Source organism: Lissotriton helveticus, chromosome 1_1 (genome assembly GCF_964261635.1).
Source record: "Lissotriton helveticus chromosome 1_1, aLisHel1.1, whole genome shotgun sequence".
NCBI lineage: Eukaryota > Metazoa > Chordata > Amphibia > Caudata > Salamandridae > Lissotriton > Lissotriton helveticus.
In genome coordinates this window covers 266,332,763-266,358,740 of record NC_136057.1, presented here as the reverse complement: position 1 = coordinate 266,358,740, position 25,978 = coordinate 266,332,763, and the positions used below count along the sequence as shown (strand labels likewise).

Here is a 25,978-nt window from a genome sequence, read left to right as displayed (position 1 = left end):
TGAATATACATACAAATGTTAATCACATGACTCATGACGTCGGCCTGATGAGTCTTTGTCGATGTTGTAACAAGAAATTGCAGTGGCTATTAATGAATTCCAAGTTGTTGTTTTCTATGTTTTAGATGACATTCCTCAACCTGATGGAATACCCAAACCAAACCTCGGCTGTGGAGTTCTTCATTATGGGGTTCTCCAGCTACCCCCAACTACAGACCATTTTTTTTGCTGCCTTTCTTTTGATCTACCTGCTCGCTATTTCAGGAAACCTACTTATTACGATTGTCATACATTCAGACACTCATCTTCACACTCCCATGTACTTCTTTTTGGTCAACCTGGCCCTCTTGGACATCTGTTTTACCTCAACTGTTATTCCCAACATTCTGGCCATCCTGCTCTCTGAGACCAAGTCCATGTCATATTGGAGCTGCATGGCACAAATGTTCCTGCTGTCCGCTGCTTTGGGCACTGAACTCTTGCTTGTCACAGTCATGTCTTTTGATAGGTATGTGGCCATCTGCAAACCTCTACATTATCCAATCATCATGAGTAAAACAGTATATATTTCACTGGCAGCTGCAGTATGGATTCTTGGCATTTTAAACTCCATGCTTCATGTTGGCTTGATCTTGAAGCTGTCATTCCCTGAAAAAAATGTTGTGGACCACATTTTCTGTGAAATACCAGCTGTAACCAAGGTTGCCATTTCTGATACTTATGTAATTGATCATGTGACAATGGTTGCAGATATCTTCCTTTGCATGGTATGCTTCGTCTTGATAATCATAACATACACCTACATCCTCTCATCAATTTTAAAAATGCGCTCTGCCGAAAAAATGATGAAGGCCTTTTCCACCTGTGCTTCTCACCTATTGGTGGTCTGTTTGCTCTATGGCACCACTAGCTACACCTACCTACTCCCTGCTATGGGTTTTGGAGGTAAGAAGGATAAGGTAGTGTCAGCTCTATATGCAGCTGGATGTCCAGTTTGTAACCCAATGATCTACAGCTTGAGAAACCAAGATGTTAAACAGGCCTTCCTCAAGATCTATTCCAGGTATTTTTCTTCATTTAAAAAATAGTAAGAGTTATGGGCAGCTATACTTATTAGAATTCCAGGCGTTCACATTCTTATGAATAGTATACTAATATTGTCAAGCAATGGACGTTTTAAGGTAGTATGTTCGAAGCCATGATAATGAGTGCCCAATAACATTTAGGAACTACTCATCTGTGTGGGTAATAAAGTTATGGAGAAAACATGTATAGAAACCAGTTTTAAGAATATAGGCCTGATTTAAATGTTGGCAGAGTCGAACTCCATTGCATCAGCGAACATTATAGTGCAACCCCCCTGAGTTAGAATTGAGCAGACCAGACGTTTGGTGACAGCAGGGACTACTCCGTCACCACTTTGGTCAAACCCCTCCAGTGGCCCCACTGAGTAAGGGCTCTTGGAGGTTTAGCTGTATGTCTGCCCGCCTAATTATCTGGGTGGACGTCCAGCTGATTTTTAATGCCCATCACTGCCATGAAAAGTTTGGAGGTAAGGCCATTGAGAAGAGATCAAAGCCCCTCTCGCCATAGGAGGAAACTCCCATAGAAAGGGGGGATCATTGTGTTTTTATTATCAAAAAGAAACTCCCACTTTGGGAGTTTCATTTTGAAAATAAAAAAATACATAAGTAAGTTTTCCAGATGCATCCTCTGTGACAGCAGTTTCTGCCAATGCTAGAATTGTCACTTCTGTCAGTCCCATGGGTTAATATACTCGGTTGTCCTGGGGAACAAACAAGCCACCCATCAATATTTAAATTGGGCCCTATGCTCCTATTGAGTGCTAAAGTGGCTATACTACAGTATCACAGAAAACCTCATAGACGTTATAGACCAAAACATATTTTCAGATGTTATTACTCAGATTTATCAAGATGTCCCACAGCTTAGGGCAGTAATCAAGTGTCTGCACTCCATTAATTGAAAGGGAGAGAGCAGGACAGCACCATATCTGCAAAGATGTGACGTTGTTTTTCACACTCCCTGCACTTGTGCACATTAGGTAGTCATGCGCCAATACAGACAGCCTTGTGCCATAGTGCATGGGTATCTGCATTGCATGACGCATAGGTTTTGTAATGGAAGGAGCCTCTTCCAGTAAAAACCTAGGGCCTTATTTATGAAGGCCTTGCGCCGCCGGTGCGTCACTTTTAACATGGGAAAAAGTGACGCACCGGTGGCGCAAGGCCTTCATAAATAAGGCCCCTATGCTTTAAGAGTTTTATTCCGATTGTGTGTGCTGTACAAGGTCAAGTGGAAAAACCCAATGAAGACACTTCTCCTTTGTGCGTCTATCTTGATGAGGTGTAGGATTTTGGTGGTAGTCCTTTTAGATAGGGATTTGTAACAAAACATGCGGGTGGGTGCATGGGAACGCCCATCCACCACCCATTGAATGCCCTCTAGACTCAAAGTAATGCAAGGCAGCACTTTGTGCAACAGTGCATTCATTTGGGTTACTATCAAATGCAAATCACAATTTGTGTTTTATAGTAAATCCCAACTGAACACTTTGCATCAGGTTTAAATCAGAAAAGTAACATAAACCACAGGCAAAGTATCTGTAAATCTAGGCCTATGTGTAGTCCTTTATTTGATATAGAGCGTGATGTGAGAAGATAATCTGTAGGCATTGATATGATTGTGAAGTGCTGGCTGTATTATTAAAAAAAAAATTAACGACTGATGGGCATCACATAAATTATGAACCATCACAATTCAGAGCCGAATCTACCAGTGGTGTAGCTGGTGCAATACTCAGGGGCCTAATTGGCCAGGAAAGCCAGTCTGCCCTTCACAGGCAAAGTTATGAGTTATTTGAGTTGTTTTTGAATTCTATTTTTCAATCAATCAATCAATCAATCAGGATTTAAAAGCATGTTATACACCTGATAGGGTACCCAGGCACTTCCAGGCCGTGTAGGATTATTCAAACGGCCAGGTCATGAGGGCTATTCGGAATTTCGAAAATGAGCTGGACCGGAGTTGCGTATGGAGGCTGTTTCCGGTCTTTTCTGTGATGTTGGAGAAGGACCATGCTCCACTTCTACATCGCTAAATGAGGGTAATATGCACGAGTGAAAGGGATGCAGAGCGTAGTCTTCATGATGGTTGGTGGAAGTTCAGTGGGTGGATAATGTATGTGGGTCCTTGGTTGTACAGAGCCTTGTGTGCTTGAGTCTGAAGCTTGAATTGGCATCTCTTCTATATGGTGAGCCATTTTAGTTGCCTGAGGTATGGTGCAGAATGGTTTTATCGGGGAAGGCCGAGGATGAGTCTGGCTGCAACGTTCTGTATGGTCTGAAGTCTGTGTAGGAAGTGTGTGGCGATTCCTGCGTGGAGTATGTTGCCGAAGTCCAGTCAGCTGGTGATAAAGGCCTGTGTCACGGTGTGCCTCGTGTACAGGGGTAGCCACTTGAAGATCTTACATAGCATACACAGAGTGAGGAAACAGACAGAGGAGATTGAGGTAATCTCTGATTTTATGGTGAGCTTGTTGTCAATGATGATTCAGAGTTGGGGTGGGCGGAATTTGCGTAGTCGCGCAACGCAAAGCTCAGCGAAACGGTAAAAAATCTCTGTGAGCATGCAAAAATTCCGCGAACACGTGGAACACTGTTTCTGTGCTCGGGGGGAAATATCTCATGAACAAGCATTTTGAAGGCGCGAACAAGCAGAAAATTCTGCAAAGCTGTGGATCGCGAAATTTTAGGCAATTCCATGTTCTCCGCGGGATACAAAATTATCCGAATTCCGTGAATGGAATTTACTGCCCAGGCCTAATTCAGAGGTTTCTGGTGTGTCTGGAGGGAGTGGGTGCAGGTCCTAGGTCTGATGGCCACTAGGAGTCATTCCATGTATTGCTGCCGTTGTTTGTGTTCAGCTGCACACAGTTGTTCTTCATCCAGTCAGTGACGTTTGTCATGCATCTGTGGTGGGGGTGGGGTTGTCAGTGAGTGAGAGGATGAGTTTGTGTTATCTTCATAGGAAATTATGTTGCGATCTTGGGATCTGATGATGTTTGGGTCATATATGCATTGAACAGCATGGGGCTGAGGGTTGAACCCTGAGGGGCACCACAGGTAATCTACTTGGGTTCATCATTGAAAGGTGGATAATCTGGATTCCAATGTGGTGGAGTCTTTTGATCAGTGTGTGGTGGGATACGGTGTCTGCTGAGGAAAATCAAAGATGCTATTTCTCCTCAGCTGAGGAGGGTTCGGATGTAGATGGTAGCTGCCAAACGGGTGGATTTGGTGCTGTGATTGCTGCAGAAGCTGGATTGAGCGGAGTCAAGTAGCTTGTTCTGCTCCAGATGTGTCATGAGCTGATTGTTGATGATCTTTTACAGTACCTTCATTGGAAATGCGAGCAGGGAGATTGGCCTGTAGTATTTGAGTTTACAGGGGTGGCCGGAGTTTTTTTTTTAGAAGTAGTCTGATTATGCATGTTTGCAGGTGAATGGGAATATTGAGGTGATGATAGAGGTGTTGAGTAGGGTTGTGAATTCCTTGCCGATCCTTTGGTTTCCGAGGTTGAAGATGTTGTGTGGGTATAGGTCTCTGGGAGCTCTTGAGTGGATGCATTTCATGGTGAAAGTTGTGTCCTGGGTGGAGAGGATGTTCCAGGTGGTCAGTGTGTTGTTTATATTGGTTACGGTGGTGGCTTATCTGTCAAGGAATGCTTTGGTGTGGCTTGGGGTACGATGTTTCTGTATATGATTGTGTTCTTTTTTCGGAAAAGTGGGCGAGTTTGACGCACAGCTCCTGTGAGAGTATGATGTTGTTTGCGATAGCAGCGGGGTTCGAAAATACCTTAACGATGTTGAAAAGTTCCTTGATGTTGTTGGTTCTGGTGTTGATGCATGCAGCAAGGGCTGTCTTCTTTGCTGCCTTCAGCATGTGGTGGAAGAGGTTGAGGGAGGTTTTGAAGGCTGCCCTGTCAGAGGTGAAGAGGTGATCTGCAATCCCTGCTTGGTGAACGTTGCCGTAGCCCAGTCGGCCGGAAATGATGGCCTGGGTAATGGGGCTTCTTGAACTTTGGAGTACCTGTTTGAATATCTTATGAAGAATTTGCAGGATGAAGAACCAGGAGGAGGAGATGGAGTTGACCTGAGTTGTCAAGGTTAGCGACTTGTCAAGAAAGATGCAGGGTCTTAGTTTGCACTTTGGGGATAGGAGTAGGTCTGAGTTCTGAGGGCCACCAGGATGCACCTCATGAGGAGAAGATCAGAACCTCTGTTTTGTCCATGTTGAGCTGCAGGCAGTTGTCCTTCATTCAGTTGGTGACGTCCGTCATGTAGTTGTGAAAGTTGGTCTTAGTGTTGGTGGTTTTCTTTTGGAGAGGGAGAGGATGAGTTTTGTGTAGTTAGTGTAGGATAAAATGTTGAGTCCATGGGTTTTGACGATGCTGGCCAGAGGTGTCAAATAAGTGTTGAAGAGGGTGGGGCTGAGGATCCTTGGGGTACAACACAGATTACCTGCAGTTCAGATAAAAATGCGGAAGTGAGACTTTTTTTGTTCTTCCAGTGAGTAATCAGGTGATCCATCTGAGACCAGCTGCTTGGATGCCTATGTTGTGCAGCCTTGTGATGATTGCGTGGTGGGAGACAATATCGACGACTGCCAAGAGGTCTAAGAGAATCAGAGCTGCAGTCTCTCCTCCGTCAAATAGGTTTCGAATGTCATCGGTAGCCACTATGAGGGCTGCCTCAGTGCTGTGGTTGCTGCAGAATCGGAATTGAGAGGAGTCAAGTAGGAGGTTCCATTCCAGATGTGGGGAGAGTTGTTGGTTGATTGCTTTTCCTAATATTCTAGCCAGAAACAGGAGCACAGAGATTGGTTGACATTTGGAGTTTGTCGTGGTCTGGTGATGGGTTCTTTTGTAGGACGTTGACTGCATGTTTTCAGTCCTCTGGGAAGGTTGTTGTGTCTATTGAGGCTTTGAACAGTGTGGTGAGTATGTGGCTAATTCTGGCTTCACCTAGATTGAAGATGTGGTGAGGGCATTGGTTAGTTGGGGCCCCTAGAGGACTGAGTTCATGGTGGAGCGTGTGTCCTGTGGGGCGAGCTGACTCCATTCAGGTAGTCAGATATCTGTAGTAGGGGTGGGTCATTGTGTTGTTTGAAGAAATGGGTGGCCCTGGGGCTGAGGTTTGAAGTTTCTGTAAAAGTTAGTGATCTTGTCATGAAAGAACTTTGCAAGGTTTTTGCCAAGTTCCTGTAAGGGGGTCATGTTGTTTGTTGAAGCTGATGAGTTGGAGAATTCTTTGAGGATGTTGAAGAATTCTTTGCTGTTATTGGAGCTTGATTTGATGAGTGAGGCTAAGGCCTTTTTCTTCTATTCTGTCAATTGTCTGTGATAGAGGTAGAGGGCTGTCATGAAGGCGGTCCTATCGGCGGTGTCTTGCTGGCGTGCTAACTCCTTTTCAGTACGTGTTTTAGTTTGTCATTTAGTGGTTCTAAGGGCTTGCTTGGTGGACTTTCGGTGAAGATAGGAGTGAAGCTCTTGGTGCAGTTAGCAATCCAATTGTTGAAGTTTCTGATGTTCTGGTATAGGATGTTAGAGGAAACGGCGTGGCTGGGGTTGAGGGCATTGAGCCATTTGTCCTTAGAGACTTTGCTATAACTGCGGTGGGGGCATTGGGCAGACTGGGTATGGGGGTCCATGAGCTGGTGATGTTGAAGTGGATGATGGTCGGTCCAGGTGAGAACAGTGGTGTGTTTATACCTGATGCGGTTGTTGTAAGTGAAGATGGGGTCTAGAGTGTGGCGTTTGGTGTGTGGGGTCATGGCTGAGTTGAGTGAGTCTCATGTTGCTTACGATGTTGATACGTTTGGTAATGTTAAAGTAAATGTGGTCATCGAGCTGGAAGTTGAGGTCACAAAGGAAAATTTAGTTGTTGGTTTCTAGGGGACGAGGTGGTTGATGATGTTTCAGAAGACACCTTCACTTTAGGGACATCGTTAAAAGGGACTTTTACTGCCTCTGTGCATTGTATAATTCATTCTCTCAATAGTCTTTTGCTGCAATGTGGATCCTGCTCTTTTACTGATCAGCATGGCTTATTCCATTAGCTTTTTAACTTTTCATGCAAATAACACCTCATATTTATCAGTAATGTATAGCATGGATGCCCCACTGCAGAGAGTACATTGCTTAAGGAATAAAGTGCTGAGAGTGAAGTCATCAGATCACTGAACCCTGACTGAGGACTGCATGAGGCTCAAGATAGTCAGATCTCCATATTAGTTTAGAGAATGTTGCATCCCCAGATTTTAGGCTGGAGTGCTGTGTAAAGGGAAGCATGATGTCTACCGCCCGCCTGGTGTGGCGGGACAGTTTGGCAACCAGCTCTTAGACTATATTACTCAGCCAGCACTCCGTTACAAACAATTCATCATTCTAGGCGATCTAAATCTCCATTTTGATGACAGGGAATGCAGGGAGGCACAGGATGTGGCTGTAGCATTGACATCTTTGGGACTCAATCTACAATCTACTGCCCCCTCACATCAACTTGGCCATCTCCTGGATCCCATCTTTGCTAACTGGGAGGGTATTAAAGTCTCCCCTCCTGTTAAAATAATTTGGTCAGATCACTATATTATCCCATTCTCTGTAGAAAACACCCCTCCAGAAAATAGACTCTCTAATCCCCCCCAGAACCGGAGAAAATGGAAATTTTTTAATCAAGAAGCATTTAGATGTGCATTACAAAAAAATCCTCCTCCACAAAGTAACTCTCTTCAGGAGGCCTGGAATAGCTATGAAAAATGGGTGACCACTGCATTGGACGAGATAGCTCCTTGGACATCCAAGCCCCCTGCTAGGCAATCCAAAACCGCCCCCTGGTTCTCGGAAAAACTTAAACTTGCCAGAGCCAGATGTAAAAATTTAGAGCGTAGCTGGAGAAAACATTATCATCCTGAGGATAAGTCACATTATAAAAGGGAACTGAACAAATACCATAAATTTGTGAGATCTGAAAAAAGCTGCCACCTTAAAAGCAGAATTGACTCAGCGGATAACCCCACCAGAGAACTTTTCACCATCTATAGAGAGCTTACGGTCCCAACCAGACTGGAAGCTCAAGACACCTACTCAAAAGAACTGTGTGACTCTATTGCCGATTTTTTTGTAGGCAAGATCGATACAATCCATGCCACCTTCACGGTGGATGAGACCCACCCGAGTAAACATACAGAAGCCAAAAACACCTATACGGGGAACTCTTGTCTCACTAGTTTTATTACACCTGAAAGGCAAGAGTTATTAAGCATCGTCAACAGCATACAATCTGGCTCACCTTGCGATGTCTGCCCGCCGGCTCGCTGTAAAGGAGTCATGGAGACTACAATAATCGACCAGATCAGCCTTATTGTGTCACTCTCCCTCCAAGAATGTCAGGTACTGGATGCGTGGAAAACCGCCCAGGTAATCCCCCTTAAAACGAAACCCAACATCTACATCTCCCATTTCCAAAACCTCCGTCCTATTTCCCTCCTCCCCTTTTGTGCAAAGATTGTGGAAAAAGTGGTGAATAGGCAGCTCATGAGTTATTTGGAGGAACAATCTCTCCTGCACCCCACACAATCGGGTTTCAGAGCTGGATACTCCACAGAGTCATCCCTTCTCTTCTCCACCGAGAGCCTAAGGCGCATAGTGGATGAAGGAGAGACAGCAGCGTTGGTCCTATTAGATCTCAGTGCAGCCTTTGACACCGTGCTGCACTCAACGCTGCTGTCTCGGCTCTCTGACATGGGAGTGAAGGGACGGGCTCTAGCCTGGATTGAGTCCTTCTTGGTCAACAGGAGCTTTCAGATGCACTGCCCCCCCTTTAAATCCTCCCTCAGGAAAGCAAGCCATGGGGTTCCTCAGGGCTCGAGTCTGAGCCCTACTTTGTTTAATATCTATATGGAACCCCTGGCTCGCATAGTTGAGAAATTTGGGATGGGCATTGTCAGCTACGCTGATGACACCCAATTAATGTTCAAGCTTACGCCCGACCACAGAGAAGATGCCACCAATTTCTCTAACTGCCTTTCATCAGTGGCAGCTTGGATGAACAGCAATTGCCTACGCTTTAATGGCGATAAAACCGAGCTGCTGGTGGTAGGGGAATCAGCTTCTGCATGGTCACACATGTGGTGGCCGGCGGAACTAGGCAGCCCACCTCGTCCTGTGGATTCGGTGCGTAATCTGGGCATAACACTCGACTCAGATCTTTCCTATAAGTCTCATGTCAGTAAAGTGACAGGCAGGTGCTTCAGCATACTGAAAGTTCTCCGTAAGGTTTTAGATCTCCTTCCTATCGACTCTAGAAAGACCATAGTCCACGACTTAGTAACCCCCCATCTTGACTACGGGAATGCCCTGCTTCTGGGCTAGAGCAAAAAAGGACTACACCAACTCCAATGTGCTCAGAATGCGGCTGCTCGCCTCGTGCTCAAACTCCCTTGCAGAGCATCAGGGAAATCTGCTCTGTCTAAACTTCACTGGCTCCCTGTTAAGGAGCGAATTAAATTTAAGTCCCTCTGCTTTGCTCACCGAATCGCCCATGGCACAGGTCCGGACTATTTACAAAGTCTTCTTACGAGTCATCGCCCCATTAGAAATCTGAGATCATCCGGAACGATGATGTTTAAACTCCCCAAAATCACTAGAGCTAGGATGGGTGGATGTTCGTTCAGATACTTGGCTGCCAAGTGCTGGAACGAACTCCCCCTCGATCTCCGGATGGAACCCTCTGAAAATAGGTTCCGGGGAAAACTTAAAACTCTTCTCTTTCCCCGGGCATAACCTCTGTTCCTTCTTTCGCTCCCTTTTGGCCTACCCTTGTTCTTTCCTTTGAGCAATTTTGCAGTATTTAGCGCGGGGACACACTGTTTTTGCGTAACCAGGCGCTCTATAAATGGTTTATTATTATTATTATTATTATTATTACAGGTGAGTCGAGGGTTAGGTGTGGTCTCCTTATTGTTTGTGTGGATATTTACTTCCCTCCTTCCTGGCCCCTTCTTTTGTTTGTGATTTTGTGAGATGGGAATGAATTCAATAGTACATTTCCTCACGCTATGAGCAGCTACTCCCGACTTATTCTGGTACTTGGCATTGGGGCATTGAGGCATAGAAAAACAGAAGATTTTGTCAACCTACACTGCAGCCCCCGTTGGCCAGGTAGAGATGCCTGTCATAGATGATTTCAATGCCCCTCACTCGTTACCTACATGGAAGACTACTGGTGCAGGTACCTGGCACCAAGGCTTTCAATGACTTTCCCCATTGCAGAGATAGTGGTATCTCTGGCATTGATTGTTTCTCACCCCCTTGCCATGTCCTCTTAGAAGAGTCCTGCTGAAGGGTACCTGGCACAGCATTTAATGCCCCTTTGGTTATTTGCTTACTTGCCTCTGTACCCATTACACAGATGCAAATAACTTGTTTCCTTTTGCGGTTTCATGACAAAAAGTAATGTACAAAACTATTGACACAGGAAAATCCAACCAAACCATATTGTTGATATAAATAGCAACTTCTTTTACTTATAACAAGAATGATAAACTGATTTTTAATGAATTTAAACATTCAATCAATCATTCAATCAATCAGGGGTTTGTAAAGCGTGCTACTCACCCGTCAGGGTCTCAAGGTGCTTGGGCGGGGGAGACGGCTCCGGATCATTCAAAGAGCCAGGTCTTGAGGTCCTTCCTGAACGTGCGTAAGGTAGGGGAGCGCCTGATGTTCACCGGGAGCTCATGCCAGGTCTGGGCTGCGATGTAGGAGAAGGCTCTTCTTCCGGTTTTGTTTCTGCAGATGCGGGGGACTTCTGCCAGGGCGAGTTCTTGGAGTGGAGGTTTCTCTTGAGTGCGTGGAAGGAGACTCTCTCCTTAAGGTATTTGGGTCTGATGTTGTTGAGGGCTTTGTAGGCGTGTGTGAGGAGTTTGAAAGTGACTCTCTTCTCTACGGGGAGCCAGTCGAGGCTGCGTAGGTGTTGTGTCATGTTCTCATCTAGGACTATAAAGTAATATTTTTAAAATACATTCTATCACTCAAGTATATATTCGCAGACATATACATATATATAAATATATTAAAAGGTGCATCACGTGTGAATACCTTTTGCAAACATCATCAGTAACTAGTTCTGTTATGAGAAGGAACTATGGAATAAGATAGCATTTTACATGTCGCTCAACATGCATTATTTATGTGATTCAGTTGCCAACGCCAAAACTGTAAAAAACAATATGTAGGCCAAACAGTGAATGACATCCGCACATGATGCAGGAACACAAATTGGCATTAATCAACCAAAACCTTGATCATCCTGTAGCCAATCATTTTAACCTTGTGGATCATTTACTATCGGATTTGAAAACTTTCCCTGTGGAACATGTATTAAAGGAAAAACTACTGGACTTCAAAGAAAAATCTGGATGTACCGTTTAAAATCACTGCATCAAGATGGACTGAACATTACTGACAATACCACCTGATTACTGCATATCTCAAGAACTTTCAGGACGGCATTGATTCCACATTCCAAATGGAATCTTCACTCATGATGTTTTCTGAAAATGTTGCTGTGTCATCTATGCAGCCATTGAGCAAACCATCTTGTACTACCTGAGGAAGGCAGAAGTTGAAACATTGTAGTGGAAATATATTTTTGTTCTTTGGTCAATCCATCTGATGGAGTCAGGGTTGCCAGATGGCAAAGTATAGGAATAGTTATAGTAAAGGATAGCATTTTTTGTTTTTCTAGTAACTTTTGGCGCTGCTTGACGAAGCATCACAAAGTTTTCATAAAATGTCCCATTTCTCGTATCAGTAGCTTTGGTGAAAGTTTCAGGGGAAACCGTCAAGCAGGGTCTGAGAAAACGAAGGGGGTTCCCAAAACGCATTTCACCTATGAAGATTTGTTATTTTTTTAACACGACTATAGCCCGAACAGCTAAATGGAATTACACCTAATTTGGCAGAAAGCTAGATATTGGTTTCAAGCACATATTTTTGGTGATTATTTGCAAACCTATTCAGTAGTTTTAGAGATATTTATGTTTACAAAATATAAATATCTGGGAGCCTAAATACCCACTGAAATTTGAATGGCTACCAACACTTCAACCAGGAAGTTCAGAGCCATCTTGTGACTTGGGTTTGAAGCTGAGTCCAACAAAGAAAAGGTTTTTAAAAGTTACAATAAAGAAAACGGAGCAGGTTGGAAATACCCTGATCCCCTAGTCCTCTTGGGAGGGGGGTCCCACAGGAACTCCAAAGGGTAAAACAAAGCATTTTTTTAAAAAAAATTGCCGGATCCGCCGTTCCGGTCAAAATATTTTTTGAAAGAAAAAATGCTTTACTCATTTTTGGCTGCCAGGTGGGCCAGGTCCCGGGGGCATTATGCAAATATACAAGGGGGCTCATGGCTCCCCCTCCTGGGGCTTACTAATGCCCCTGGGATGACCACCTCCCCAGGGCTTCTGTCCAAAGAAATTGGGGGGCCTGTACGGGGCTCATAATTTTATAAATGTGTGGCCCTCTTGGACCCATCCGGACCACCACCTCCCAGGGGCTTTACTTGAAAAGAATGCGGTGGCGCTCCGACTCCCCCACATCCCAGAGGGCCACCACCTCCCTGGGGCTTTAATTGGACATAATTTGGAGCCCACAGAGATGCCACTGCAGCCGTGGGGACTGCCATCTCTCCTGGGTGTTTGGTGTATTGAATTTAAGGGGGCACACCGCCCCATAGGCCATAGGAACCACCACCTCCCTGGGGCAAATAGTAAGAAAGGATAAGGGCCATGCAGCCCCTCTCTTAGAGGCAACATAGCCCTGGGGACCACCATCACCCAGGGCTGACACCTGCTATGTCCCAGGGTGCCCACACCTGGGACATAGCTGATTGATATTGCGTGGCTGGAGCATTACCATTCCTGCCAAGCCATAGCAAACGCTGCTCCGGTTTCAGCAAGCAAGAGCATTAAAAATGCTTTTGCTTGCTGAAAGCAGACCAGAATTGCTCCTGGACAGAGGGAGCTGCATGTTCACCACCTCCCTATGTCCAAAAGCAATGCCAGCTGCCGCAGGATGAGGGGAGCCAGCAGGGATGGCGGGGATCCCCAACAAAGTGTCTGGGTGCCCTGGGGGGCCCAGGGCATGCAGACTAGAGGCCAGGCCCCTGAGGATGTGGTCCCCGCAGCAAAAATAAGCCAGGGTGCGCACATCCCCCTCTCCCATTCTAAATATGATTTTCCCTTGGGGGATGGGGTCCCTGGCCCAGGGAATTGGACCATAGGGCCCCTTCCCTGAAAAAAGGAAAACATTAAACAAAAATAAAAAGACCAGCAAGACACCAGAGGCCCACCCCTTTTCTCCTCCACTATGCAAACGCGCCTCCTGGAGCACTGCTGGTTGAGGGATGACGTTCCTTTGGGTTAAGAGGGTCATTGGGGGCCAACACGCTTTCCTGTTACATCCAGTCCCACACAATACAGTACAGTGTCCTAAATCTGCATATTTACAGAAGAAAGGAGGTCTCAAGGTGTAATTAAATGCCCATGAAGGAGAAAAGTGATTTATGCTTACGTAAACATTCTAAACAAGGTGCATTGTGCATATTTCCTGTAACGCATAAAGAAAACTGAGGGAAGGTTCCTCTGGGTGGTATTCATCAACATTGAATTTATAACTAGTGTTGAGTGTGATTCTCATCCTGAGTAGATAAAAAAAAATGGCTTGAGCTCCTACTAGAGTAACCATCTTGATGAAAATGCATTCATGCCCAAGACATAAAGGTCAGCATCTGGTTGATACCATATCATTCTATCCCCAGAATTACTCATTCATTGATAACGTGCGTAATGCAATTGTACCATATTTAGGAGAAAGTGGCTTGTGCACATGTTAAAACACAGTTAAGATACTTTTCATAATGAAACATACATCCCATTAAAAGCCAGATCACGGATTCAAAAATGCAATTGAGAAATCATGTCAATGGAGTAAAAGCGAGACTCCAACTGCTGCTACGGGTTATTGGCCATGAATGACTAAATTTAAATTTAGATGTGGAAAGAAGATAAAAACACAAACACATAAAGAATTATCTATATAAGATTATAGAAATATCGTCCTCCCTTGATCCAATGTTCCCAGAGTAATTTCAGATGTCTTACAGAAAGGCATATAGTTCAGCATCTGTATTCAGGCCCCATGGGTTTTCTGTGTCCAGAGTCACTATCCATCTCGACTCTACGTGCCTCAGGGCCAATTCTCTATCCCCTCCTCTGATCTTCACCGGGATATGTTCTGTGCCAGAGAAAAAAAAGTTGTTTTTATATAAAATGCCTTCATGCTCTTTCCAAATATGCTTGGCCATCACATACGTGAAGTCCTTGTTGGTCACAGACCGCAAATGCTGGAGGATATGTAGTTTTAATTTGTTCACAGTACTTCCAACATAGCAGTGAAAGCATCCACACTCCAGCAGATAAACCACATGTGTAGTTTCATATGTGATCCTCTCTTTCTTGGGTTTCTTACAATCTTGCATAGTTGTTATATCCACCATACTGTGGCCATAGTTACAAGCTTTACATTTGGGTCATTTGACGAACCCCTTGTGTGATAGCCAGGTGTTTTTTGGGCATTTCTGTTGACAAAGTAACTCTGGGTCAGCAAGTTGCCCAGCAACTGTCCCTTTCTGTAGGTAATATTAGCATGTTCTGGAATAAAAGGTTTAAGATCTTGGTCTGGCTATAAAATATTCAAATTTTTGCTTATTACCTGTTTGACTTTGGTGTTGGACCTATTAAAAACTGTGATAAACCTCATTATTTCAGCAGTAGATTCAGTTGGTGTCACAGTACGTTTGGGCAACAGTAAAACCTCTCTTTTTAGGTTGGTGGCCCTTAAACGTGCATTTTCCAAGACATTGACTGGATATCCTCTCCTCAGAAATTGATCAAACATCGCGTCTACTTGTCTTTTGTACTCCCCCTCCTTGGAACAGTTCCTGCAAGCCCGCGGGAACTCTCCGTGTGGAATGCTCCACTTTTGGGTGTGCGCTGTTTGCTGATAGAATGCTGTTGTACAATGTGGTCTTGCGGAAAAGGGTGGTACATATTCTCTCATCCTCAATGTAGATCTGTATGTCTAGGTAATTGACAGAGGTACTACTGGATGCATAGGTAAATTGTAGGTTAAGGGCATCATCCTCTCCCTACCATTTGAGGAAGAGGTTTTCGATATAAAGGATCCAGAGCACCACAATATCCAAATTGATGTTGTTATTTTCTGACCACAAGCATTCTGCCTCCCAAAAGCCCATCGTTAGATTTGTGTATGTTGGAGTTAAAGAGTCCCCATGTCAGCTCCTTGATTCTGCCTATAGAACTTGCCATTGAAGATAAAGACATTGGGGCAGATTTACAAGCCCCTTGCGCCACTTTTGCGTCACTTTTCCTATGTTAAAAGAGACGCAAAAGTGGGGCTTCTAAATCTGCCCCATTGTTTGTGAGACAAAATGACATCATTTCGAGGATCATTTTGGTGTGACTCAATAGGTTGAGGGACTGTGATCTCATAAAGTATTCACACACTTTTAGACCATCCTCATTAATTATTGAGGTGTACAAGGAGACCACGTCGATCGTGGCCATGATGTAACTTAGTTTCTGAGGGGTATTGTTGACCCGATTTAGAAAATCAATAGAATCGTGTATGTAAGATGGTAGATCTGCAACGTAGGGGAAGATGAAAATATCTTTGAATTTAGAGGTGTTTTGAAGAAGAGATCCACACGAACTGACAAGTGGGCGGCTGGGGGATTTTCAAGATTCTTGTGTACCTTGGGCATTACATAAAGGGTCAGCATCATTGGATGATTAATCTGTAAGTATTGTAATTCATCATCATTGATAAGACCCTCTTCATGCCAATGATGCAGCTTCGCATGGTAAATGGACTTTATATTGTGATTGGATTGTTCTTTATTTTCTCATAGTTAGTTGGAAATATTTATGTATGCAAGAGGACATTGATCCCCAAACCTGACGGGACAAAGAATCCAGCCACACTGCATTTAGTAATGCGATTTTTTATTTTCAAAAGACAAACAATAATGCCTTTTGACTCCAAGGAGTCTTGATCACATGAACACAGAGGTTCTTCTGGCACATAAATAATGCATCAGGACAACGCAACAGACTTATTGAAGAAAAAGAAAAGAGTCTTGTTTAATTTTCACAAGTGTTTGCAAACAAAACACATTCACACATAGTATTAATCCTATTATAAAAAAATCATCAAATCACAATATTCTAAATTAAATCATGAAACTGGTTAGACAGCACGGCTCTGGGTGTTATTAGACCTGGTATCTGGCTGGTACTACATTTCCCATAAAACCTCCCCTCACATAATTGTGATAAGTTGGGTCAAGAGTAGTCATGTTCAACATGGGAAAAAGTCCCAAACACCATTGAGATCTCTAAAGTGGTAGGGTGTGAGCCTCAAATGGCAGTGAGTGTGTCATATTGTTATAACTCTGGGGCCAGAGGTAGACAAGAAGGGGGAAGGAAATAACTTCCTGTGCCTTTTTAGGGTAAAGTACCCAGGCAAAACATTTGATTACCAGGGGTTTAAGAGGTGAGTACCTTTGTTTCCCTCTCGTGGTTAGGACCAGCATGTATATATCTTTATAGACATCTATCAAGCACCAAGATGGACTAGGGGCTCTAAGTTACTATCTGGCATACAGAGACCCAGACTTTGTGCAACACAATGCCATGTTGGTTAGCATAGTGAAATTCTGCCTTAATAACAATGTCTTTATTTTTGAAAACTCTCCATACCAGCAACAACTAGTGGAGTAGCATTGGGGGCCAGCTTCTCTCCCAGTTATGCCTGTATGCATATGGGATGGTGGGAAGAGCTAGTCCTCCATATAGAGCACAGAATTGTGATGACTAACAATGTCAAAACATGGTATAGATATATTGATGATTTATTTTTGGTTTGGAAAGGTGCCAGAAATTATGCAGAGATATTTGTGCAAAAGTTGATTGTTAACAACTTAAACTTGAAATTTACTGCCTCACTCAGTGCAGAAACAGTAAACTTTTTGGATGTACAGATTTACATAAAAAATGGACAGGTACATACCACATTGCACAGAAAATCCACCGCGGGCAACTCCGTACGACATGCTAGCAGTGCCCACCCGCAACACTTGATTCAAAGTATTCCATTTGGAGAAATGTTGTGGTTGAAACGTGTATGCAACAGTGAGGATGACTTAAGACAGGCACATATGGCTAGTAGAGATAGATTCCTAGCACAAGGTTATTCCCGTGAATGTCTGAATACCGCCATCAGAAAAAGCAATGAGATCAGCAGAGAAAGCCTCCTTCAACACCAAACTAAGGGGCCTATTACGATGGCGGATTTTCCGCATCCAGCGGGCCGACGGAAGCCACCGCCGGCCCGGAGGATGCGGGAAAACCGCCGCGGAGGCTGAAAGACCCACCGCCAAATTAGGATGGCTGGTGGGTCTTACAATCTGTCCTCCGCTTTTCCGCCGCGGTCGCCTTCCGACCGCGGCGGGAAAGCATTAACATGGCTGGCGGTGTCTATCAGACACCGCCAGCCATATTAGGATGGAGTACAAAGTATGCTTTTCCACGGCGGCTTTTCCGCCGTGGAAAAGCAAACGGACCTTCACTTTGGGGGCCCGTTGCGGGCCCCCTGGGTGAAGGGGGGTTGGGGGAGCACATGGGGGGTACCTATAGTACCCCCTGCATTTGCGTGGACACAGCGGCAGGCACCGCGCTGTGCCTGCTGCTTTGTGCACGCCAATGCCGTGCATGCATTTTTAACATTGCGGCGGGTGCAGCTTGAAGCTGCACCCGCCACAATGTTAAAGATTGAGGATGTGACCGCCACCCTGGCGGTCACATCCTAATCTGCACGGAGGGACCGCCGCAGCCCCTGCGTATGGTCCCTCCTACTCTATGGTGGCGGACAGACTCAGGTCCGTCCGCCATCATAATCGGCCCCTAAGTCAGACTTAGAGGATAGGACCACAGATGGGACTTTCAGGTTCATCTTTGGCTACAGCAAGCAGGCCAAAACAATCAAAAACATTATAGATAGAAACTGGCCCATACTTTTGGGAGATCCCATGATTGGACAGATCCTACTAAGTAAATCTGCTATTACTTACAGTAGGGCACCCTCCATGAGGGATACGTTGGTTCGAAATAGACAATATGCCACATTACAGATGTTTTCTAAACTGGGACCCAGAATAAACACCTTAGAGACCATAGCTCATCTCACAGAGTCAGCACCAAATTGCGGCACATCGATACCTACTTCCTGCATGACCCAGCGGAACCTTCAAGCTATGGTGAGGGAAGAGAGTGCTTTGTAACATTTCTTGAGGGATATTACAAGTTGCCTCTCACCCAGAGGCTGCAATTCCTCCATCATACTCTTATATGCCTTTCGGTACCTCACCACAAACACTTTCAGCAATATAACAAATGCAGAGCAAGAGACCACCCTTGAAATAGAATTTGTTCTACAGGAAATATGGAGAGTAACTTCCTCAAGGGTAAAAACGATTCCTGTGCCATCACAGGCTTAATCATTCAAGACTTAGCAGCAGGAAACCAGACAGAGTAGCATGGCAATTTTCCCCGAAAGCTCTTTGCGAGATAAACACTTGTTTCTCTGCCAAGATTAGAAGATATGTAGGATTTTATTGACATCACATATGGAGGACTATCTAGGGTCTCGCAGCAATACCAAACCCCTCGTCAGCTTACTTACCAGCAGATATTATCTTACCTGTTAACCTTGTATCGGAACGTGCCCTGATGAAATAACCAACCTAAAGGTATTCACCGTCCTATAGGCTAGCCCCTGAGATGCCAAAGATGACAAATTCATGAACTGTACGCAAGGGATCCTCACCTTTTTGTATACACCAATGAACCCATCTAAACCACACTGATTTGTATCATTTGGCAGCACCTTCGGCCCATGCTGTTGCCAACATCCGCTCATGATCTTGTGAAAGTCAAGGGACTTTTCATCTTTCCCTGTAATCCTCCACGCCATGAGAGGCAGCTGTACCGGAAGGGTTAACAGGTGAGAGCTGCCTAGAGGATCACCAAGAAGATCTAGAGCGTGGGGTAGAAGGACTGGAAAATCGGTAGAAAGTTTCAGAAGAACTGGAAACCAAACTTCTGTGCTCCAAAATGCAGTGATGAGGGCTAACCTCACTTGTTACCACCTTACCTAGGTTGACAACCTCATAAACATTGCAAAAGGGGGAAAAGCATATCCACGCCTCAAAGATTAGTCCTATAGAAAGGCATCTGTCACTGCCTCCAAGGGGCCAGATTCCACCTGAAATATCTGTCTACCTGGTGATCCAGCCATGAAGTGAATTGATCCACCATGAACCGTCTCCACCGACTATTGATCCTATTGAAAATCTGAAAATTCAGCTGCCTTAGGCTCATACGTGACCATTCCCTTGAGCACCAATCAGCTACTTTGTTGGAGACTCCCAGGCATAGATATTGTTGGACAGGCAGAACATCCAGAACTCCTTGGCTAGGTCCATCAAGACCTGGGCCCCCCACAGGGACCGTATTACGCATTGGCATTGTTTGCACCCGGCACACCTTTCAAAAGGTGCGCTGGGCACAAACAATGCCAATGAACCCTATTATGAATTATGCGCTACCCCCAGGGCAGCTGTGACCCCGCGGTGCCCTGGGGCTAGCACTTTCAGGTGAAAACATAGAGCAGCCTTTCTCTTTTTGCAGACCCCAGGTGGCAGCCACCTGCACTTTCAAAGAAGATTAGAGATCCCCTTGCAGGCGATTGCAGTCAGTGACTCCACCTGCCTGCAAGGGGCTGTCTGAGAGGGTTTATGGGACCATGTTTACAGCCTTCAGGGGGCTGCTGTGAGAAGGCGCACTGAGAGTGCGCCACCTTTTAACCTTTTAACTGTCTCAGTTTCCTTCAGGTTTTTGTCATCTTCCGAGAAGGTAGACTGTGAATCTTGTCCAATGAGTTGAGGACAAAACTAGGGAAAGCTGTCTGTTTGGACAAGATCAAGATAGACTACTTCTTGTTTCTAACAAAAACAAGCCTTCCAGCAAATGAGTTGTCATTTGCAATTGCTCCCTCAATCTGTTGAAACATTGATCCATCAGAGGAAGGTCATATGGTAAATGATGAGAAGGAAGTCCTGAGCATGGAGGCACTCTATTGATGGCTTTAGCACCTTGGGGAAGCACCACAGTGCAGAGTAGAGTACATTCCGCGTATTGTGGGTGGACCAGAGCATCAGGATCTAGCATGTCCAAGGGATCCTCAGTCTCTTGGGCGTTGTGTGGGTGCACTGTGGGAGTAGTGACAGGGGATGGGCACCAGAGCCTAGAAGGGCCTGCCTCATCATTCAAATTCCAGTGGGAATCATCGTCCTCCCCATTTGGGAAGAAGGGGGAAAAGGTCAGGTCTTAGGGAGCAGAGCCATTACTTCTGCCAGGTCTCCATCAAGACCATAGGGGAAAGACCTGGAGAGGAACACCTTTTTTAGCCTCAACTCCTGAGTCTGCCTTGTGCCTAGAAGTGTATGTTGGCTAGGCTCTTGAGCCCTAATCAGGCGAATGGGGCAGTTGAAGCAAGCGCCTTTCTTGGGGCTCAATTGCCAAGGCTACCTCCTGGTGAATTGGGGCATCCACTGCCTTACCGAGGGAGGACCAAGATAGATATTTCCTCTATGTACTCTTTCTCCGTTCTTGCCTACATATATTGAACTCACTTTCATATATAGAGCACCACTTGGGGCTGCAATTTGGCACTGAACTAAGGCCAGTTTCCAAGGTTGCGCTAGATAACGCACACCCTATTTGCTTTATATAGGGTTGATTCAATTTCACCCTATGAGAACAGACCCGAATACACTCAGGCATCATGCCGCTATGATTTTTAAAATAATACAGACCCCTCAGGGCATTTTAGCTTTAAGGCATCAGGGGGGAACAAAGCACAGGGTTTGTGGAGGCATCAAGCTGGTTGGAAAACTTCCAATAATGAGCGCGTTCTCCATGTAGCAACAAGATGCGGCAGCTGCATGCCCCCTAGTGGGCTGCCTTGTGCACTGCACTCAAGCAATTCCTGTTTCAGTTAAGTTAACACTGGCCATAAAAGGAGCACTGACGTACTCCCACAGTGGTGATTTAGCTGCAGAGAAAAAACACCTGTTACCATAAACTCACACATTAAATAGAGGGGCACGCTCAATATGAGGGACAAGGATGACTGTTGATTGGATGATTGTAGTTTTTTTCTCATGGCTTGTTAGGAAAGGTTGTTTATTTGAATATGTTAAAGACTGCAGGAATGAGAAGAAAGGACGAAAGCAGTACACAATCCTCGACCTAAGTCCTGGCATAGAATTAAATAGTTTTGGAGCCAGGTAGGCAAAAGATCTTCTACCACTTCTTGCTTTGTTGACTTTAGGAAATGTCAGTGGATATAGAGTGGAAGAACACTATGTTCACTTAGGAAAATAGAGTTGTACCAGATTGTGTAATATCATGAGGTCCTTACTATGTGGGACCCGATGAACTGCCCATAGGGCCTTCAACCCTGTCATCTTAGTAGCAGGGAGCCAGTGTAAAGAGGTCAATGCTGCATAAACAGTGTTATGTTTGGACATTTTCTGCAAGACACAAGCAGTAGCATTTTGCACCACTTGAAGCCTTCTTACAATATACTGGGGGCTACCAAGGTGAAGAGAATAACTGAATTCTAATCATGATAGGACTAAAACTTGCACCGCCAGTCTTCATGTGGACAAAGGTTACACTTTTAATATTTTCCAAGTGTCCTCAGCAGACTAAAGCAACTGACTTCTAGCTTTCTTGCCTTTATCTCACAAAAAAGCTTGTTATCAATCAATACCCCCAGGCTTTTTACAGCAGATTTGGAGTTGGGGTGGCCACATAGTAGATCTGGCAAGTGCAACAATTGGGATCATTCTCAACCACATCCACTCCAGGTTTGTCCCCTTGAAGCTTTAGACAACTGGCTGACATTTTGCCTACCCAGGAAAATTCCTGCAGGCCATGGAGGAGTGGCCTTTGCTTGTTGGACTTTGAAAGGAAGCCTTGGAACAGGTCAGAAAAAAAGTGGTCGAGAAACACTATTTTGGCTGGGAGTTTGGCTGGTAGAGTGTCCTGGTTAATCCTTAGATAGTAACTAGCAGGAAGCTAGTGGTTCCATTGGTGGGCAGGAACTTCTTGTTGTCACTGTCCCATGAAGTGCCCTTAGGAGGGCACTTAGGGATTGGAAAAACCCATGACAAGCTGGACCCTCTGTTCTACTGTCATGAGATGCCAAGAGTCACAGAGGGGTTATGTAGAACCTTCCCCACTTGCCAAATGCGTAGTAAGAAAGGAGGGGAGATTCAGGCAAGTTAGTGCATCTACCATTTAAGGGTTTTCCATTTAAGCGGGTAGGAAAAGACATAGTTGGCCCATTCGACACCCCTTCGCAATTATGTAACAATATAACTTGGTTGTGGTGGTTCACGCCACCAGGTACCATGAAGCTGTAACTTTGAGGAGCATGACTACATGGCTGGTAGCAAAAGCTATCCTGGGGATCTTTTCCAGGGTCAAATTTCCAAGAATGGCAATTTCTGACTAGGGAAACATCGTCATCTCTTCTTAAATTAGAGAGAGGTTGTAGCAAGCTGCTGTGCTATACTACTTCTCCATAGCATACCGCCCACAAACCAATTGTTTAGTGGAGTGGCTTAACATGATACTAAATGATGAGAACTCCACCAAAGAACCTCATGAGGAAGTGGGAATCTCTCCTGTCATGTCTCTTGTTTGTCTACCAAACATATCTGCAGAAGGTGGTAGGGTTCAGCCCCTTTGAGATTATGTATGGACACTTGTTTGGGGTCCACTTCAAACCCCAAATAAAATGTTTTGAACCTTAATGGCAAGGATTGGGTGAGGGTCAGGGATGAGCTCAAGGGGAGTGGTTTATTAGATCATTTCAGGGATATTTTCTCTTGAGTATAATCCCCAAGAAGAGTGAGACTTATAAAAGAGCAAATTCATCACAAAAAAACATACGTTGTCCACAAAAACTCTGTTCCCCATGCCTGGGGAGTTGTGAGCCCATTGCACTTCTCCAGCAACTGCGGAAGTAATGATATCCATGTTCCCTCTTTCCCACTAATCCTGATCATTCCAATCTTGAAACAGGCTTGCTGTGCCTTTTTAAAATTGTTATATACTGCAAACACAGCCCAATACCCTTGGGGCACTTTATATGAGCATCAATTACATTACACAAGGTCAGACTTTTTAAGGCTCATCGAGATTAAGTGAGCTGCCTAGAATCACAGGATGTTGAGCCAATGCTGGGACTTGAATCTTCAGTTCCAAGGTCAGACACTCTCACCATGAGCCACATTTCCTCTCTTTCAGAAAATGAATGAGCTCCCATGTGCTGCGCCCCCCTCTTTAGCAGCACAGCTACGTTTCCTTCAGCCCTAATGATAGCAAGGAAAATGAGCCCCAAATCTTTACTTAAAAAAAAGACATAACAGCAGGCCTCTTCAACCCATGGATCCCAGTGCCACTGCACCTGGTTTACTGATGATAGCTACAGCCACGCCAAGTGGGATGTCTCCTTTGCCCTATGTCAAAAACATGGGCTCCCATTTTGCCCCATCCCCCTCAGTGCCACCTCTTTGATGCCAAAATTAACATGTCTCCTCTGCTTAATTTTTCTCCACCCCAGGACCATTACTCAGAGGTCCAAAACGACCCTGGCAGAGCAAGTGTGCACAGGGCCGCAATGCAAATAGGAAAAATAGTAAAACAGACAAGGAGAGCCCATCATCCCTGTGGTACCAGCAGCACCAATCAGCTGTCAAGCAGGCTGTCTATTCGGTGCAGTCCTCCGGGCCATCACTCCTAGACTTGAGACACCAAAAAGGCTTTCTGCCCCTTTATGTAAAGAAAAATAATGGCCCTCATCTCTGCAACCTACTAGGATAAATGTGTGCAATTGGTTGACCACCAAATATAAAGAGTGCTTGGGAGCCAGTACAAACTTTAACTGGTGGTATTGTAAGGATGCTACCAGATGAGTTCTACAGTGTTTCCTTTCAATGGACACATAGCATGTGTTGATTTATAGTCTGATTACTTATCAATGAAGTATATATAGATATAAATTCTGACTGACATACTCACAGTTCTTTTTGTTACTCTCTGGGATCCCGTAGAACTATAAATATACAGCCACTATTTTCCACTTCACAACTAGGATTACTTTGTGTCAAGGTCTTGTCACACACAGGGACTCTGTAGTGATTACATTAGCCAACTGAGGCTCAACATCACAAAATAGTACATATTCCATTCATTAGTGTGACTTGCATTAATGTTCATCTATCATGTGCTTGTTATTTTTATATGTGGTTACTTGAAAGTGAAAACATACCAAAATACAGATGATGTTGCTCTTTTAGCCATTTTTGACCCTATCAACCCATTCACTGACCCTGCCTCATGGCACTCGATTCAAATGCATTTTATGTAGATAAAGACAGCTTGGAATTACAAGAAATAAACAAAATCATGCTCCCAGGCCATCTTCATGTACAACTAGTTGAACGCACATTTGCGCCACCTGCAAATGCCGCCACGGAAACCCAAGGGGGGATGTGCCCCTCAGTTTAAAGAACTCTGACTTACTCAGAGAAGTGTGGCAAGGAACCTCAGGGTTTCCAATTAAGGATGTGGTGGACAATGTGATTGGACTCAGAAAGTTGAGGATTCAATAAATGAGGCAGGCAAAGGAGAAGCTTCAGGCTAAACAATCGGTGATGAAGGAAGCATACCACCAGAAAGCTACGCTTACTGAATATTAGTAAAGTTGTGAGGTGTTAGTGCTAAAGCCTATTTATCAAAGGGTTTTGGAGAACACATGGTGTGGTCTTTACAAGATAGTTCAGAAGGTTTCTGATGAAAACTATTTGGTGGGCATAGGTGCAGCAACGGAAACCAAGAGAGTGTTCCATTTGAATAGGCTGAAGCCTTACCTCCAGGCAGATTACATAGTGGATTTAATGGCTATGGAAGAGGAAGTAGAGGAAGACAGTGAGCATCTTCCTGAATTGCTGCATAGGGATATGAATGATAGCATTATGAAAGGGGTTCTGTTAGCCCATGGGTTAATGCCTGAGCATGCAGAGGAAATCTAAAGAGGTGTTGGAATGGTGTGCCAACCTCTTCTCGATGAATCTAGAGTTGACATCTGTCTGTGTGTATGACATAGACACGGGTGACAGTCTACCAATAAAAGGCAAGATATAAAGAATGTCTGATTGGGTTCAGAGATGTATTAAGGCGAAAGTTGCCAAGATGTTGGTCGATTGGGGTCACTGAGAGATCATATAGCCCTTGGTCCAGCCCTGTGGCTCTAGTACCAAAACAAAGGTCTACTAACTTACAGTTCCTTAAGGACTACCGAACTCTCAATGAGGTAACATAAACCAATGTTTATCCTATTCCAAAAGAGGATGAGCTTGTGGATCTGCTAGGTGTTATAAAGTTTGTGAACACCTTGATTCTGACTAGTGGATATTGGCCAATCACATTTGCACCAAATGCCAAGAACAAAACTGCACTCTGTATGCCAGAGGAGCTGTATCTTCATCAAGAAAGATTTATTTGGATACAATTGAAAAACCATAAAAGCATACATCACAGCACACACGTAAAGGAAAAGAAAACCACACAATAATTAAAAAGTAAAAAATACATCAGGTGAGCAACAATTCATACAC

At 44.6% G+C, this 25,978-nt stretch overlaps 1 protein-coding gene and 1 long non-coding RNA gene across 3 annotated transcripts in view; one reads left to right on the top strand and one right to left on the bottom strand.

Annotated features, from left to right (window-relative positions):
* LOC144791482 (olfactory receptor 13C9-like) overlaps positions 1 to 2,618 on the top strand; it is a 183,383-nt gene extending 180,765 nt beyond the window's left edge. For both annotated transcript variants that reach the window (XM_078666219.1, XM_078666282.1), the window contains exon 4: positions 126 to 2,618. In XM_078666219.1, the coding sequence (XP_078522345.1) occupies positions 126 to 1,088 (963 nt within the window). In that variant the 3' untranslated portion in view covers positions 1,089 to 2,618. The remainder of the gene's footprint in view (positions 1 to 125) is intronic.
* Positions 1 to 25,978, bottom strand: part of LOC144791619 (uncharacterized) — a 271,095-nt gene that overhangs the window by 60,230 nt on the left and 184,887 nt on the right. Inside the window, exon 4 of the long non-coding RNA XR_013602444.1 lies at positions 10,699 to 11,079. This is a non-coding gene — a long non-coding RNA (uncharacterized LOC144791619). The remainder of the gene's footprint in view (positions 1 to 10,698; positions 11,080 to 25,978) is intronic.